A 19,464-nucleotide genomic window follows, 5' to 3' on the forward strand; every position below is an offset into this window, starting at 1 on the left:
AGGTAAGAGGCCCATGGGCCTGAATTTACTACCTGATCAGGCAAATCTGTAGATTTTTTTACTTTTTCTTGGAACATCATTGTGGTAGATTTAAGGTATGTAGGCTTTAAGAAAAACCTTCTGTGACCTTTGAAAGCAGGGACTATTTCAGTCCATTTAGAAATGTCTAGTCATGTTCTGACTGAGTAAAAGGTAGTATATATATGGGGGTGGAGTGATATTTGCCTCTAAAATTACAAAGGCCAACAAGTGAGAGGTACAGGCATCTTTTAGATTATTTTGTTATCTTTTTATCCATATGGGGAAACAGAAGCACAGGAAGCAATACCTCTCTCTATATATGTAGTACACTAGTAACCAAACCAATAATAAATATTCGGAAGGTGATCAGGTATCTTATATCCTAGAAACACCATGCATTTCAGAATACTCAAGAGTCTAAAGTACAACAAAGTGCTACAAATACACCTCATTTTTAATGTATATGTACAGGCTAATGGGTACATGGGGCAACAAAAACCAATGAAAGGCAATGAGTGCAAAAATCCTTGTAGTACCTGTAGAACAATATGGAAAATTGATGCCACATTTAGTTCTAAAGATAACTTTTTTATTATTAAAGTACACTGAAGTATGTCTGAATACAGGTATAGTCAAAACCAGTTGACTGAACACAATCATTTTCAGGGGTATAACTTTCTTGGTTGCGAATCAGTTTCTATAAGAAGACTTGATTAGTTCATTTATAGTAGTCGTTCATAAAATAAAAGATATGCTTGGGAATTCAGCACTTTGGATATAGGCACTGCTTGTACATGAGTATCACTGATATGAAACCACTGTCCTTTAGATGATTCACTCTCTGCGACTGCTGAAGAGAAAAAAATGCAAATCAATTTCACTTCATTATTCCATTCTGAGAATTTCATGGGAAATTAGCTGAAGTTAAGTCTTTGGGGATTGAACAGAACTGGTTCTACTTACTTTGTTGAATCTTCCCATGAAGAACAAGATCAGAAAGCTGGTTGGTCATAGCTCTCATCTTAACGTATGCAGTGTAGTGACCAGATCTCATGGTACCACTGTGCTCAACAATACCATACAAGGAATACAGGACCTTTGAATTCCCTTCTGCAACATTCTGTGAAGAACAACAAATCCTCAGAACATTTTAAACAGCTTGACTTCATTCAGAAATGTTGACTCACTGTAAGTGCATCAGGGTAAACAGGTTGCCACTTTAGTCTTTCAGTGAGCCATTGGAGTCAGTAGTGCTTGTATCTCTTGTCACACAACATTATGCTAACTAGTAGGAATATATATTTAGGATGGGAAGGGGAGTTTTAAGGCTAATCAGCTATGGAAGGTTCTGTGTGGTATTCTGCAGAAGGCATAAGACCTATGTATATAAACCACAAGGACCAGGAAGAACTAAACAGTCCAATTCTACCTACTAATATTTCGAGGTATGCATTAACTGTGTTGATTCCTAAGTGGCAATTTGCTAATAAATGAAAGATTTAAAGACTATGTATGTATTGAATTTGTACCCCACACCATCTGGCAACCAGGTCACTCTGGGCGGCTAACAACAGTATAAACAATATTAAAACATAATAAAAATAAATTAATACAAGCCAAATAGGGTAAATTAAAACAGATGGCGATAAAGGTGATAAAAGGGTGATGGAGAGGATGACAACAAGGATGGTAAAAGGGAAGCCAAGATCTTAATGCTCCAGGAAAGCCTGACAAGAGCCGAGTCTTCAATGATTGTTTAAACTCATCCAGTGAGGGTGCCAGGCGGATCTCAATGGGCAGGTTGTTCCAAAAGCGGGAGGTGACCATCAAGAAGGCCCGGTTTCTTGTTCTTTCCCTCCAGGCCTCCTTCAGGGTCAAGGTCCTCAACCGCTCTGCCTGTGAGAAACGGGTATTACGGACAGATCTGGCTGGGAGCACGCGTTCTGATAGGTACCAAGGTCCTAAACCATTTAGGGCTTTGAATGTTGTCATAACATTGGAAGTCCATGCGGAAACAAACCAGTAGCCAATGAAGGGTGGCCAGAGTAAGGAAGATGTGCTGGAATTTCTTCACCCCAGTTATTAATCTGGCCGCTTAATTTTAGACCAGTTGGAGTCTGCATCACCCTCAAGGGTAGCCCCACGCAGAGAGCACTGCACTAGTCTATTCTTGAGATTATGATGGCATGAATCAACGTTGTGAGTGCCCCCATGTCTAGATAGGGATGAAGCTGGGCAATCCTCCGAAGATGAAAATGGGCTGTCTGGACTACAGATGCCACCTGGGTTTCCATGGTGAGATACGGCTCCAGGAAGATGTCCAAGCTGCAAACCTCACTCTTCATGGGAAGAGTCACTCCCCCAAAAGGAGAGGGAGTTTTCCAACCCACGCGCAAAATTTCTGTCTTGTCAGGATTCAACCTCAGTCCATTTGCCCTCATCCACTCCAGAACTGTCCCCAAGAAGCACTCAAGGGTCAGAACAGTATCCACTGCAGTTGGAAAAAACTGGTAGAGCTGGGTGTCATCAGCATACTGATGACACCGGACCCCACAACTCCAGATGACTTCATCCAGCGTAAAAAGGGACAAGCTTAATGTTTCATTGAAAATACTTTTTCAAACCAAATACAAATTCAAATTGTTGAAGTATACATACAGTATACTGAAGCTTTCCTACTATATTTAATCACATTAATTACAAAGCAATATACTGTGCATTAAGAAGTAGAGTTCCTAAAAGAACAGCAAAGTTTGCTTTTGGATGTATTATTTCTGAGACAATAGCCCTATACAGCTGTTTTGCCATCAATGTGGTTACAACCCCATGTTGCTTTGTTCATGTGAGCTGTGGTGCATTTGAAGAAGTTCTTGCCCACAAGTAGGCTATACACATGAGCAAGAACCCTAGAAAATTGATTCCTGCTTTTGTATATAGAACAGCCCTGGAGAGATGTTGCTACTGGCATGAGCAAAGTAATAGTGGGCAAAAGATTCCAGATACCACAACAACTGAATAGGTCTGATAATTAAGCATCAAGTGGAAATACCAGAGAGGTACTTGGAAATGCAAGATGGTGTGTGTGTGTTCTAGCACAGAAAGGTAGTTATATGTAATCTGCATATAATTAGTACTAAAACCATGGACTATGAGGAGGTTATGCTGTACCCATACCCTGAGGGTGTTCAGAGAGTCATGGACAACGTCTTAAGGTTATATATGTGAAGATTCTCAGCCATCCTGGTGAGGTTATCTGGAATTTGAGTCATGGCAACTGGACTTCTTGTTAGGTTGAAATGTTTCACTACGCATCCAAGACTGAAGAAGCTACTTGGATGAGTAGCGAAACATTTCAACCTAACAAGAAGTCCTGTTGCCATGACTCAACTTCCAGATAACATCTTGAAGGGCTTTGACAGTAAGGGAAAAAAATATTAGTTGCTACTGAAAGGGAGAGAACTGGTTCTGGAGCAGATAGACTTAAGAGCAGGAGTGAGGGTCAAACAACTGTGGTCACCATATGAATGTAGCAGTTGTTGGACTGTGTATTTAATACAGGCTTCTGAACATTAGATGGGACCATAGCTTCATCCAGGAAACCAGGGCTTTTTCATATAGATTGATCCTCCTGCTATATACACTGATCCATGTTTTCCTGCTTGGGAGCCACTGCATTAGGCTTAGGACCTCAAAAACATTTTCTTTAGCTTGTCAGCTGCGGAACTGGCTTTGGAAAATAAATCTTTCGAAAAGCTGTAAACTCAGTTCCACACAGGAGTACATTAAAGGAGCTGCTTTGTCTTAAATACCTTGTCAGAGCTACAGCCCACTTGTCTGGTTTTGTACACATATATCCCATATAAAGTAAGCATACCCTTATTGAATGCATGTATATGGATTAAACTTGTAATACATGAAGTGCGTTTTTCATCTTTTTTCAAATCAGAAAGGGACTCCCAAAAATATTGGAAATTAAATTGACTTTCTTGCTTACCTTGCATTTAACTGAGCAGAAAGGAGCCAAATCTATTATTTCAGGAAACATTATATGCTTGTTCACTTTTTGGAGACTATATCCTGCCTGTGAAGAAACCACAGAAAGAAAAAATAAATAAATAAAACACATGGAACAATAAAACCTAAGTGATAAGAAAAAACATCCATATTGAAGGCAGCAGATCAAATAATGTGAAATACCTTTCAGAGATATGGGGATTTTTTTTACAGTTCTTTCCAAAATTCCTCAATCAGCACAGGTGTGGGCCATGCCACCAGAGAATTTTTTTTGTGTTTGAAAGGCCAGAAACAAAAATCTACACAACTCTTGCTTCCTCTCTAGCTCAAACATAAATACAAAACTGCAACACATGAAAAGGTACTGCTTGCTAGTGTCTCTTTCCTGACCATCTTCTTCAGAGTTAGCAAATACAGAGTTGACCCTACCAATGAGCCAGCAGGTGGTATGGAGAGAGCAGCAGCAGCCCTTTTGCCCTTCACCTTTGGTGAAAGAGAAATCTTTGATCCACAAAGGCCTGTTTTGAATCCCATTACCTACTTGGTTGCCCTCAGGCGATGGAAAAGAAACTCTAATCAACAGTGTTGAAAACAAGGTTCAAGCTGGTGCAGTCAGATCCAGTGTAGGGAGCCAGAAATGGGGTGGGTGGTGAAAGCCACTTTGTCCTTTGGCTTAAACAGCAAAATACTGTGCTGCCAGTGCATTAAAAAAAATTGCAAATACAGTTAATTATACCTGTTGAAATCTTTTTAAATGAAGAGTTAGAACCGGGGGAGCGAGAGAAATAAGCATTTGTTTTTCAGCATTGGTGTATACATGCTTCTTGGAATCTGGAGAAGAGAAAGACAAAGTATGATCATTGTCAAATCAGTTTGTATCTAAAGATTCCTACATTTGATAACATCTAAGAACAGCATACAATAAATAACTTAAAACATTTTTTGAAAGACATGAGTGCTACCTGTTCGAAGCTATTCATTTTGTATATATTGGATTATAGACTCCAGCACAATCCTTCCAAATTAAGAATTTTGAGTCCCATTGACTTCTATGTAATGCAATAGAATAGGCAGCCTGGCACTTGGACGACTACTTCCATAAATCTCAGTCAAGAAGAACAATGGTCGGTTATTATGGGAATTAGAATCCAAAATATTTGCAAGACATTAGGTTACCCACACTTGATAACAAACTAAGCACATACTCATCTATCCACAATATTTAATGAGTGTTCAATAAATGAACTTTGACTTAAATGGAAACCCACAAATAAAGCCACCCTCCTTTTACATTTATGATGCATAAAACATTTCTTGCTAGTTACAATCACAATGATCTCAAAAATATTTATGTATACATCGCATACAATGAAGAAGAGGTCTGCTAACACAAGAGCCACTTCCATATGTTCTTTCATATAGGACAGTGGCACTCGAGCTAGCAGCTCACACATGGTTCTGTGATTTGACTCTAGTTTTACCTAAGATGAAGTTACAGGAATTAAACTCTGGAAAGAGTTTTCAACCACAGTAAGTATTCCACCCAGTGAAGTGCATTTAGAGAGACACGTCCCATTCAAGCGCAACAGATGATCCACAGTATATGTATTGTCTCTCAGTTCTAAAGCTACACTCTCCAATTTTCTGTCTATTTCAAAATTACTGCCGCCATCAGGTTCCTGTGTGATTTTCACAGACCCCTCCCCCTGCTCTTTATTGCTTAGATCATAAGAAAAGTGCAGTAGAAGATAGATGGATGGACAAACAGATTCAATAAAATGTTTATATAAATTGCTTGGGCAACACAAGATACAGTAATGTACTGTATATGAGAAATGGCCAGTAGGGCTGGATACAAAAGGCAGTGACAATACTTGGAAAGCTGGAGGCAGGCAGTGCAATCTTATATTAAAGACATGCTACTGTAGGGTGTGTAAAACAGGAAAAACCTTCCTGTGCCAAACACAACTGCCCTTCTGTGAGCAGAAAATCCCTTGTGGTGGCCGATTACAGATATCTGCTGGCAGACGGGCTACTACACTGATTTAGATCAATCAGCAGGACAGCCAAAATGGACTAGAGAAGGGGCAGTATAAAGGAAGAGATGCCAGATCCAAAGCTGCACCCGCTTAGTGCCATAGCCATTATGCTGGCACAGAATTAAGCCAAAGCAAGGACAGTCCTAACTAGTTTATGCCACCCTTTGTCTGGAAAAAATCTAAATTCAACAACAGCTTTTAATGGAGAAAGATGGGACAAAAATATTTTAAATGAATGAATAAACAAAAATAAATTACTGTCTTGACTAGCAAGATTATTCCCTCAGTCATACAGGTGGGTAACTTTAACTGCACTGTTTTCTACTTGAATATTTCATTGGTTACCTGAAGAAATTATATACAGAAGTATGACAAACAGTTTATATTCTGCCATCATCAATACCCTCATTCAGTTCTGGCTACTCATTTTAAGCTGGCAACTACAATTCTTTAGGTTTACCTAAGATACTGCCACATAAAAACCACCTGATAACTCCATAAAAGCTGGGCATGCATTTCTCTTTCCTCCTCTCACTCTACTAAAACAAGTGCTCTGACAAGTCATTTATATTAGATTGGCCTGGTAAGGAAATATGTAAATACTATCTTTAAAAAAGGAAGAATTTAGCATACTTTTCCCTGCTGTCTTTGGCCCGCAATGTTGCCTGCGTGTGCATATATCACAGAGCAGTTTATTGTTCCCACAAAGTTTCTCTTTATGAGTGAACTGATACAAGCAATGAAGGACTGAATTTTCTTCTGTGTTTATAGGTTCTCTGCTTGCAAGAGTACAAAACGCCGTTTCTGGGTCCTCATTCACTACTTCATATATTTTTGTCTCTGAGTTATCAAGTTCGCTGAAACTATCTGTATCGCTCCCAATGTCTCCCTTTAAGGACAGTTTGTTAAATCCATTGGCAATATCCTCGTCTTCTTCAAGACTATCTTCTTTGAGAGGCAGATGGTCAAACTTATTGACACACTCCACTGTAGAATCCAAGCCTTCTGGAGGAACACACATACCAACTTCATTATTTGCTTCCTGGTCAGAAATGTCTTTATCTTCATTGTGGTCTTCTGTATTCTGGATTTCAACTGTTATATTTTGCCCATTCATACTATCTTTTTGATCAACAAATGGATCTTCAACAGGATTTAATGACTCTTCTTGTTTTGGGCAAATTAGCTCAGAGTTACCTTCTACTGTTCCCTTACAGTAATCATTATCAACTTCAGTTTTTTCATTGGCATAGCTATCTGTCAGAGGGATCACCTTTTCCTGAATTTTTTGCTGACGACGCTGATTCTGTTAAGTGAAATATACAATAAATTAAGTACCACAAGAAGTTTAACACTGATTATGTGTAAAGACAAATATAAATTATAGATCTTGTATCATTTAGTTAACATAAACTAAGTATATGAGTCAGTGTTAAGTATAGTCTAAAGACAGGCATGAACTGTGGTTCACCCTGGTTTGGCACAGCGTCTGCACAGGTGTTCCATGGGTACCATGTACTTACCTCCCACGTCTCCTCTGGGCAATGGCTCATTCACTGGCAGCAGTGCACGCTTCCTCCCTGCCTCCTCCGGCAGCCAACCACTCAGATGAGGAGGCGAGGCAGGGAAGCATGTGGCACTGCCTTTAGTGGGCAATTGCCCGGAGGAAGTGGGGGAGGGAAGCATGCAGCACCTATGAAACACCTGTTGGGCACCTGGCCAAACTGGGCCAAACCACCGTTTGTGCCCACCTTTAGAATAGACACCTTCTTGTGTATGCAATATGGCTCCATGTAGACTTAAAAGTCAAGTCATGGTTTGGTTACTATGAAAATAAATAACGGCTTGCCTTAGGCTCACATTTTCCTTCCATCTCTTACATGCTGAATCTTTCAAAAGGCTTACTGTTTCTCAGCATGAAATGCTTGGCTACCTGAATATAGTGAACTAAACTAGACCTATATTTCACAGGCCCCCCCAGTCAGGCTGTCAGAATATGATAAAATCTTGTTAAGTGGACAAATTATTATTTGAGAAATGACAGTGTTATGTGTTTTTATACAACTGAAATCTATGACAAGGATCCAAGTCTGTATTGGAATAAGATTTATGGAACTACTTCCATCAATGGACCTTGGAGTGAGGCAATCTTTCCTTCAAACACCAAATCTCACAAAATTCAACACAGCGATAGTAATAACTCAACCTACTTAATACCATTTGTGTTTCAGAAACAAGTACACCAAAGAAAAAGAAGAAAGCCGTGTGCTCCTTGTACACAATCCAAAAACAAGGGTAGATACTTTTATAAGACTACTAAAATCTCATACTCAAGTATACTAAATTGGCTTATATCTTCTGAACTCCACAGTACTAACCTTTGCTTGCCTTTTGGCCATTTTCTTTGCCTTTTTCTGGAGATGCTTACTTGTACCTGGAGCCTCTTCTCTCTCTTTCAAGTAACAGTCATTTTCTATGCTGTCTTCATCATTTTCTATTTCTTTTTCAACATTTTTCCCACTTGTTTTTCTCTTACCATTCTTAAAAAGAAAATAGGGACAGTTCAGAAAGGTGGGAAGCCAATTTTATAGTATTATACTTCAGGTTTCCTACTGGCATTTCAATAAGTGTAAAAGGAGGGGGGAGAAATCAAGTGACGACTGCTCTTTGTCACAATTGTTTGTTGGGAAGTAGAGTTATCCTTATAGGTTTTTCCTTCATTCAAATCCTGAAACAATTTTCAAAGCCTCCCTATATAAGCAATTTCACAAAAAAAGTTTTACAATGATAATTACTATATTAAGGTTACAATGAAAAGAGAAAATGTCCTGCCTTTATACTCCAACTACTTTTTATTCCATTAGATTTTAAGGACTCTCTTAGCATGATAGACCTGGGAGCAAGCACTCTCTGAAGGGGCAATACATCTACTGCATCTTGAGAATTCCCCTTCAGACCCCTCAGAAAGCCACTTCTGAAAGCTGAAAAGTCTTACCTTCCTCAAGGCACAAGGCACTTTTGCGGGATAGGGAAAAAGTTATCAACTGCTTCACTCTCATTTGTCAATGTTCTGAATACCAGCCAATGAAACATTGTAATTCTTCATAATATAGCAACGTTACCACTTATGATCATCCTGTTCTCAAAATAAGTACTCTAGTTAGCAGGGCTGATAAAGCAAGTCTTTTTATAAAGACTGGTTACTCAAAACTGTAACTCCTTGTGTGGCCATCTGTGAACTTACGCACATAGGTTTTGAGTCTGAACAAAGCCTTATTCAGAATCTTCTCGAGCTCAGTAGCTTTTGAGAGGATCCCCATCCACACTATACATGCCTAGGAACACTCTAATAGCTTTTTCTCAATTGCAGTCCACCATCAGCAGAAAAAGAGCAGTGTGATGGACTATGTAAAGGAGCATGGGGGTAGTGTCAGTTCACAAATGGTCACTCAAAGTACCAGTTTCAGATAAGCAACTTCAAAAGAATCTGGATTAATTTAACTGGGTTGAAAGAAAAAAGAACATGGCATTCGGAGTCTAGACCTCCCAATCAAGGATAAGATGAGGATGAAACCATTGAAAAACAAACTGCAAGAATTTGAAAGAAACATATTGTAGCAGTAACGGGAGATTTTGATTACCCTAATACCTATTAGGAAGCATGTTCCGCCAATATGGCCCTTCCAAGAAATTCCTGGCTGGTGTGGCTTATAATTTTCTCCTGCAAAAAGTAGAGGAGAAAACCTGGACTTGATTCCAACCAACAGAGATGACTTGATGGATGCAGCGGCAGTAAGGGGAAAACTGAGGGAAAGTTATGTTATAAGCAGAGTTTAGCCACATGCATACACTGGATTTTAGGAAAGCCAATTTTAATAAACTCAGAACAAGGATAAGTAATATCCCAAGCCAGGAGATCCTAACAGGAAGAGGAATCCAAGATGGATGGGAATTTCTTAGAAAGGAAATTCTAACGACACAACTACAAACAATTCCAACAAAGGGGGGGGGGGGAAAGGAAGATAGAAAAGAAACAAAAACAGAAATGTGGTTTCACAAAAAGTTCAGAGAGGACATGAAAACAAAAAAGGACAAAAAAAGAGAAGAATCTAAAGGTGAGAATGAGCTGAGGTTAGCAAGAACAAGAAAAAAGCATTCTTCAGGTACATGCATAGGAAAAGACAGAAAAAAGAAATAGCTCAGCTACTATGGGAGGATGAAGAAATGGTAACAGATGACAAAGAAAAAGCAGAAGTGCTCAGTTCTTATTTTAAGTAACTTCCCCCCCCCCAGATAGTCTATGATTCTCCAGGCAAAAGTAAAATGAAAATGGAAAGGACCGCACTGTCAAGGAAAGAGGAACTTGAAAGCTACAGATCAGTAAGCCTGACATCAGAATTGGATATCCTCCTATGGAGATAATGGAGTTGTGTGCTCACAACTGAAGAAAGCAAAACTCTGGTGTCACTCCTGGTGTCAAAGAACAACTTTCAGTACCAGAAGATGTAACTTCAGAAGAATGAGGTGATTCTTGAATTGGTCTCAGGATTACTGAGTTGCAAAGCAGAACCCAGAATCAATAGTAAAGAATGAAGGCCTGAAACCAACACAGTGACAACTTCAACATTGTGACCTGTGCAGACCAGGTCAAAAGAGAATAATCTATGGGTCTCTTGCACTGTAGTTGGAATGGATGTCTGTCTTGGCTCTTCAAAGATCAGTTCCTCAATTATTTATTAGATTGAAGCCACTTATCCTGATGCAGTTGGACCAAGACGTCCATAAGGGCCAAGGCAACTAGGATCAAAGCCAACACAGATGGACTTACTGGAGTTGGAGCAGCAGACAACTACAACTCTTTTATAGTATGTGGAAATATTTTCCCTTGTCCTCCCTTTGCTCTTTCTTTACTTTGGCTGCTCTTTAGATATTGCGTGAGATCTTACCTGTAAAGAAACTATTAGATCTTTCAGAATCAACAATAATTTCTAGAGTGAAGCTGACTTCAAGGTTGAAGCCAAAATCAAAGTGTCCAGTAAATGGCATATAACTGAAGAAGAAAGTGAAATTCAAGTTCCAGTAGCTTGCTGAGATGTAACTGCTGAGTCTGCTGCAGCCACAAAACATCTTTTCAGCAGGACTTGCAGACTGAAGTAGGTACAGTGGGTTATTCTGAGTGTCCAAATTGAAGCAATTTTTCCCAGAGATGTAATTTTCATTTCAACGACCTGTTGTGAAGTGCTGGCTTTAGTAAATCCTTGGCAAATAGCATGCTGCTGAAAAAGATGACCTTCACTGAGCTTAAATAAGCACTCTGGGTGCCTATATCCAAGGGGCAATTTCCCCTCTCAGGTGACACACTTCTTGAAGGCCACAAAAGCCATACACAGAAGAAATTCAAGTTGCAACTCTAATTGGTATTATATATTAATATGTGAATTTGCACATGTACTGTGCGTACATGTGCATCTGCTACCTTGGGTATTGGCAGAAACAACGATTAAAAGTATGTTAAACAGAAGAAGAAGGGAAGATGAAAAATGGAAAAAGCTACCTGATATATGGGGGGGGGACACTCCAAAATGCTCTCGTTGATGCTGTTAAAGTGGTGGATGAAAAGGAAATGGCATTAAAGAAAAGCTAAATATCAGTGATAGGACAGGTAAGGGAAAATCACCAGAAGTCATTCTTCTCTAGAAAATTGTGAATGATTGCCAAGTGTATGGCCCATTTATCTGAGTTGCAGAGATTATAAAGAACTTACTTTGACTTTTTTTGGGGAAGAAAGTATTCATTTCTGCTTCTTTCAGAATCTTGATCATTCTTGCTGTTTTGAATTTTGCTTAAACTCTACATGCACAGAGTTTAAAGTCTCTCCAGAGTAGACCACAGCTTTTCTGTCATCAACTGATGGTCACAGCTATAACTCACTGAGACGTTGATAATGGAAGGTTTCATTAACTCACAATTAGAGGTCAAAAAGAGCATACTATACAAAAATGCTTACACAAACAGGCCTCAACAAACTTACAGCCTGCTTCCAGGAGTCTCCTGTGGACTACACTCACATAACTGCATACTAATTTTAATGATCAGCAGACTAAATAGAAAGGAAAAAAGACTCTTAAGCTAAGACTTGTGGTTTGTTCCTTTCCTGTATCTTTAAAATCAGAAATAGGAAAGGAACAATTGGCTACTGCTGGACTGACTGACAGTCACCCCAGCTCAGAAAGGATTTTCCCAGCCAGACCTACTGAAGACAGCTTATGCTGAAATGACTCCAACAAAAAGAAGGTATTTTTTTACAGTTTAAAAACAAAATCAAGTTCCTTTATATTTACCTTTTCGTTTAAAACTGGGAGTGAGAGATCAAGGAATGACTCATGCACTAAAGAAACCTGAAACAAACATTGTAAACTATTATTAGAAAAACTGTCTGACATTAAGATATAAGTTAGATCTCACAGCCAAGTTACGTGAAAATAAATGTACCGAGGAACAGAACACACAGTCTCTCTCTCTGTGTCTGTGTCTGTGTCTGTGTGTGTGAAGCCATTTTCTGTCTATCCAAAGGGAGGGAATTTAAAGCTAAAATTAAGCTCTTAATTAAGATTTGAAATAATATCATTCATTAGGTTTAAGCTCAACAGAACATAACACTTTCATTTTTTTACTACTTATACTGCACAGACCTATGTGCAGGATAACACCTGATAAAGTGTCTGTTAAATTATTTACTGGTATGACATTTGGACTAATTGTCTATTGCCAGTTGATACACTTTTTATCAACTTTCACTCTGTTCCTTCTCTGTAACATATACATATATTTGAAATCATGATAATACACTCCATATCTGACCAAGTGGATTGTAAACCATCAAAGCTCACGCTACCACTTGGTGTTTAAAGTCTCACTTTCCATGTCTGATAACCATTCATAATGATAAACTTTGAATACTTTTTAAGTTGACATTCACTTAAATTACAAGATAAAATCCTGAGCCCAAGGAATACCTCATTATGCATAATTCTTTCTGCTCTGACTAGTCAAAAGAAGGGAGAGACATAAGAAATTATCTTGGCTACCAATTAATGGAAATTTTCTTTCTTAACACCTCTGAGCCACCAACAAGCACAGAATTAGCAACTGCATGATGACACAATACACTTCCTTTGCAACAGTGATAAATGAAGTCCACCTGAGAAAATCCAAATTAACGGAGGCATTCTCTTGACACTGTTTGCCATTCAACACTTTATAGTCTATACACAAAAGCCAATCTACTTACAGTTCGGCACTCTTCACACATTATAGTACTCGTCAATTCGCCCCCAAATATACGATCCACAAAGGTTTGTGTTAACTTTCTCTTTTCATAATCTGAAATATCAGACAATATATCAATAAAAGCAGCTGAACCTTTTAATCTTCAATTTATCAGTTACATGTTATCATGTTGCCAACTGTGGTCTATATGCCACACTAAGCCATAGTTTATGTAAGTCTCAGTTTGTTGCCTCAGGCGTGAATTGTTCTGCAGACAACCAAGCTACCACATGCCACTGACCACACTTCCAGCAAAAGGCAACCAGATTTATAGTTTGGCTAATAAGTCTCCAATATGGCCAGTGAAATGGAAATTAAAAGATAGAAGTGAATCCTATCTCTCTGTAATGTCAACTACAACTGAAAGAATGGAGATTCTGAGGCAGCTAAGAGGTGGTGAGTGGTGTGCACAAATGCAGGGCAATAGGGAAAATAAATAAGGAGTGTGCTGGAGGAACAGACCAGTATCACGACTACAAGGCCAGGTAAGGGGGGGGGGGTCAGTATCTGGCTGTAGGACCAGTTGATGAAAAGCTTACTGCCATGTCAAAGAGTAACATGGTTGTCAACTGGTGCAAACATCTTTTTCCAATGTGGCAAAGGCTGCTGGCAGGTGGAGTTTGATGCGAGACTCACCACTGAGCCTGGCCTTGATTTGCATTCAATAGTGGAGGCAGCAGCTACAGTATCAGCTGTAGGATCAATGTCTCTGTTTTACCAGCAAAGTAAATAATGGTGGAAAAACAAAAATGAAAAGACTGTGGCTTCAAATTTTTTTGTCACTATCAGTGCCTCAAATGAGGTGGGAAGCCAAGGCAATACAGCAATTTAAAAATAGCCAAACTGGATTTGCACATTAAGTATACATTACATTTCAATCAACATTAAGTATTAAATATATGTTTTATCTATCTATCTATCTATCTATCTATCTATCTATCTATCTATCTATCTATCTATCTATCTATCTATCTATCTAACTAACTAACTAACTAACTAACTAACTAACTAACTAACTAACTAACTAACTTATATGCTGCCCACTCTACCCAAAGGTCTCTGGGCAGCTTACAACAATTAAAGTACAATAAAAAGATAGATGCCATCAAGTTGGAAATGACTTATAGAAATCCCAATAGGGCTTTCCAGGTAAGGAATGGTTTTATTAGTTCCTCACCCCTGGTGAGTTTCTGTGGATGAGCAGGGATTCAAACCCACGGCTCCTGTATCCTAGTCCATTACTCTATCCACTATACCACACTAGGTCTTCCATTAAATATATATTTTAATTTAGATATTAAATGTCAAAGTATAATTTAATTAAGTTTAAGGTAATAAATAACACTAAAAGCCATATTTAATTTGATGGATGTTTCGGTTAATACTAAAAACAAAAAAGGAGACTCACATGTGTCAGTCTAAAAGATCTGTTGGCTGAAATCCTGTTGCACCATTCTGCATTCACAAAGGCAATGGCATCTTCACCAGTGGTAAATCGCGGCTGATTAAAAACTTCCTTTGATGATTTAAGGTTACACATTGTGTATGAGTCATGTACACCCTGAAATTTCTTTAATCAGTGAGAATTTGCTTTTAATCAGCAATGATTTGCTGTTGATGCCATTCTGATCATGCATGTGGACCTGTGAAACTGGATTTCAGCTAATAAAGATTTATTAAGCAGTATTCATGCAATGTAAGAATGTGCTGACCTGTATCTTAATTGTGCACTGAGCTTATTTCTGGAATATGTGTTATTACACAAAATACTTCTTGTTAAACTTAAGTATCATGATCTCATGAATGTAAATAAAATTCAGCAAACTGAACTGTCATTTGGCAAATGAAGTTGACATTTGACTAATGGGATGCCATTGAAGCAAATAAAGCTAGACTAACACTCTAAGCACAGTTTGTTTCTCCTACATCTACTCCCCACCCCTTTTGCTAGCTCCTGTTTCAAGGTGGGTAGCTAGGAAAACAAGCATAGGAACAAGCCATTGTTCTGGGTATGGACTAGAGGCAAAGGTGGATATCTGTGGTCCTCCAGATGCTGAACATCCATAATTCCCTATGACTGTCTATGCTGGCCAGAACTGAGACTTGTTTCAGTCTAGCAATATCTGAAGGGCTGAATTTGACTACCTCAATTTAAATAAGCCAGAGTTCATATGCCTAAAACAAACTTTGCTTTCTAATTGTGGGTAATAAATCAGTTTGTTTGCAGGAACAAATTTAGACAGAAAACACTGGTTCTGATATACCATGTTACAGATTTTTGTAAACTGCTTTAAATTCTTTTATTCCTGCCCTGCTCAAAAATATTTAATATAGGGCAGGATATGACTATTTATATAAATAAATAAGTCAGAATTGAATAAATAACATTGTGGCTTATCTTTACATATGAACTTGGGATCTGACTAGAGACAGCTGTACTCCTCAGCCAGGGAACAGAATGAAGACACAGCTCCTAACCAGGAGAAAAAAGATGAATGTTGAGAGCAAATGGTTATAAATGACACTCTGTATATTAGTCAGATGTTTCTCCTTTTTCAACTCATGTGACAGCAGCTATACAGAGGCTTTAGTGATGCAGAAAAGGTTGGCAGCACCTGCTGAAATGATTTAAGAACAAAATCAGCCCCATGTACCTATCACCTTATTAGGTGCCTTGAAAGCCCAGAGGTGGCTGGTTCTAAGAAAAAACAGTGAGCCGTATAATTTTAAAGTTAAGAAAATGTGAATGAGCTGTACAGTTCAACGTTTTGATGATTGTTTATGGAAAAAAGCATATATATCAAGCATAACATCCTGTATGCACAGACAATATCTATTCAGTCAACGAAACATGAATAAGGTAAACTCACAAGCGAGGGGAGCCACTAGCCCTTCTCATTTTATCCTGTTGCTCTCTGTGTAAATGTGTTTCATAAACAGATTTTGGGTACCAGACTAAATTTATACACTATATTTCCATGGAATTCACAAGGTAACGAACATATAGAAATTGTTACCTTTAATTTTCTTTTTTAGTTCTTCATTTTCTTTGTCAGTAGAACTATTCAATGCCTTAAAAATTCCAGCACAAATCCGCTAGAAAGTGTAATTTCAAATATTTGTAAACAAGGCAAGTAATCCAGTTTCTTAAAGGATAATATTATACAACAGTAAAACAGAAATCCTGTCCTACAGATTGTTATACTATATAGATTAATCATCTGTGAATGATTACATGCAGAAGTCCTCTGTCGGTGCATTTCTCTCCCCCCCTCCCCACATATTAACTTGTACTGAAAAGCTGTCCCTTCCCTGAAAGAAGTCTCACTAAACCAGCAGAGGTTTCCCTCAGCAGAACACAAGATTTGGGATATTTCTTATGCTTTTCTGAGAATTTTCCTAATGTCCAGAGAGGATTTGCACAGAGGGTGCAGGGAGGAGTGGCAAATCACTGAAAACCACCTCTTTTCCTGTTCCACTAATGGAGGTTGATATTGGAATGAGATGGATTGGATAAAACTCATTTATCCAAACTTGGGTCAATGTTCCTGGCTTACATGCAGATCTCTAAGACATAGTATCATTGATTTCATTGGGACATAATTGCAACTAATTTGGGAAATCCAGTTAGGTCCCATTGAAATCCCCAAATTAGTTGTAATTAGGTTCCATTGAAATCAGTGATATTACTGTTGACAACAGCTTTCTTTGTACTTTACAGGGAAGAAAACACTAACAAAGTGCTGTATTTTTTGAAATGGTATAGAGTTGATATGGGTTTCCTTTGCACAAAGTAACTAGATACATCATTACTTACAGGAAGTGGCAGAGGAAATATTCTCTGTTGCATTTGGAGGTACATTACTACTGTACTTCCAATACTATTTTTTGTGTACTGTATACTGAAGTTCAGTAAATTACTAGATGGAAACAAAGTTACGGCAACCCATTCCTATACATGCTCACTCAGAATTAAGCACAGATATATTCCCTAATCAGCATATGTTGGATTGCAGCCCATTCACTGTTATCACAAGGACTTAGTCATGAGTACATTTTATTGACTGAACTTCCCAATGAGCTAGGATGCCTTGTTCTTTTTAATGCTGCCTTTGCACCAAAGAGGCCAGAGAGGACTAACAACCACAGTATTCATTCCATGGTAAGATAATTACCTGCATTTCTTCTGTTCGCATTCCATCTAGCAAATAACGAAGCAGCTCCTGACTGTCTTGCTGCTGATAGCCTTTAAAACGTATGGCTCTACGTAAGCAAAAAAAAAAAAAAGTTAAATTGACATGAATTAAAATAGAATCATAGAATCACAGAATAATTGAGTGGGAAAGGACCAATAAGGCAATTTAATCCAACCCCCTGCTTAATCCAAATCAAAGCAAATCTGACAGATGGTTGTCCAAAATAGGTACAACCATGGCCAGAATTCTGTAGGCATCATGCAGCATTAACCAGAAACTGTGTAAGCAATTTGCATCAATATGCTGGTTGTCACTGTGTGCTTGGATATGTTATTGCTTCCACAGTCTGATACAATATGGATGTATGGCAAAATGTGGAAACCACTGACATGTGTTTGCAATATTTCACATTAGGCTCTAGAAGCCTAATGTGAAATGTAGCTCTAGAAGACTAATTCTGCCATAACATTCTCACAATACTGAAAATATTTGTTTTATTGTATGATTCCCATATAGCCGCTAGAGTTTTTAACAGTATTAGATGTGCCTACTTAGAAATGCCACTTACTCTAGTGTACAGCAGAGATGGACAACTTTATGCTCCTTCATCTCAGAGGGTCCCTCTGCAGCCACTGACTTTAAAACACCCACCCACTCTTTACAGAGCACGCAAGCTAATTTTGATTGATTAAAAGCAACAGCCACTAAACTGACATTTTAGTTGATTCCATGCACTGTTTAATCTGTAAAGCTTGAAGGGTGAGTTTCAAAGTACAGGTTGCACACACTTTAAACAGTTGAGTGCTGAAGCATTATGGAAATAGTTTTGCAATATCCAGTCCCCAATTCATGCAATGAAGGTAAAAGAGACAATATGTAATTTATGGAAGCCAAAGAAGAAAATGCTTTCAAAAACAACATATTTGTTTTAATGACAGAAAACCAGTAGTTAAGTCACAACTAAAGGAGGCCTACTGAATCAGTGAGGATTTGTGAGTTCCACAGATTCAATGGGCTTGCTCAAATATAGTGGATTTCAGCCACTATATTAGATCCATTACTCTGTAGTGTACCAAAGTACTGTACTTCTGTTATTGCTGATTGAGATGACAGCAAAGACTGATGGGGGAGGTTTGATTCAACAAAATCCAAACAGTCACAGGTTTCCCTGCCCTGTCTTCTGTATGACAAACGATGGCCTAAAATACCTAAATAGTTCAGATTCACTTTAAACAAACCCCATTGGTGCATAGCTTTACACAGTACAATTTGGATGTCATCAACCAGCAATATAAATCTTTAATTTAATTTAATTTAAAACTTCCTATCTCCCACTTCAGATTCTAAGGCTCCCTTTCACCTTGGAGAAGCCTTTAGAAGCCTTGAGATGGGGGTGGGCATGAAAACTTTAATACTGGAAAACTGCTGCCCGCTAGATCAGTTTATCCGCTAGATCAGTAAATTTAAGCCAACAGGACTTAAGTCACTATACTCCACTAATTAAGCTTTCCCAGTACAGTATTAAGACATAAGACATAAGACATAAGAAATTTATTTGTCATTGCGCTCACAAGTGGGTGCAACGAAATGAGGTGCTCTTCCCCAAGGTAAAACTGGACAACACTACAAAAAAAAGTTAAAATATACACAACTTTCACCATCCAAATATAGATACCCCGTTTTCTCTCAGCAATTAAAATCCACCAAAAACCTATGGCCCCACATTTAAACTCAATACTGCACTTGGGTAAAAACTGTTCCTGAATCTGCTTGTCCTTGCTTTCAATACCCTGAATCTCCTTCCTGATGGTAATAGTTTAAAGAGCTGATATCCCGGATGAGAGGAGTCTTTCAGTATGTTAGAT

General features: G+C 38.4%; 1 protein-coding gene across 11 annotated transcripts in view; it reads right to left on the reverse strand.

Annotated features, from left to right (window-relative positions):
- Window positions 1–454: 454 nt before the first annotated feature.
- The window catches only part of USP16 (ubiquitin specific peptidase 16), a 31,075-nt gene continuing 12,065 nt past the window's right edge, over window positions 455–19,464 (reverse strand). For 9 of the 11 annotated variants that reach the window (XM_020796218.3, XM_020796217.3, XM_020796212.3 and 6 more), the window contains exons 9-18: window positions 17,579–17,666; window positions 16,421–16,499; window positions 13,366–13,457; window positions 12,416–12,472; window positions 8,453–8,614; window positions 6,708–7,380; window positions 4,772–4,866; window positions 4,016–4,102; window positions 985–1,141; window positions 455–871 (exon numbers count right to left, since the gene is read on the reverse strand). In XM_020796218.3, coding sequence (XP_020651877.3) covers window positions 744–871; window positions 985–1,141; window positions 4,016–4,102; window positions 4,772–4,866; window positions 6,708–7,380; window positions 8,453–8,614; window positions 12,416–12,472; window positions 13,366–13,457; window positions 16,421–16,499; window positions 17,579–17,666 — 1,618 coding nt within the window. In that variant the 3' untranslated portion in view covers window positions 455–743. The remainder of the gene's footprint in view (window positions 872–984; window positions 1,142–4,015; window positions 4,103–4,771; window positions 4,867–6,707; window positions 7,381–8,452; window positions 8,615–12,415; window positions 12,473–13,365; window positions 13,458–16,420; window positions 16,500–17,578; window positions 17,667–19,464) is intronic. The other 2 variants (XM_020796219.3, XM_020796216.3) reach the window with 1 other exon arrangement.

Source organism: Pogona vitticeps, chromosome 3, assembly GCF_051106095.1.
Source record: "Pogona vitticeps strain Pit_001003342236 chromosome 3, PviZW2.1, whole genome shotgun sequence".
NCBI lineage: Eukaryota > Metazoa > Chordata > Lepidosauria > Squamata > Agamidae > Pogona > Pogona vitticeps.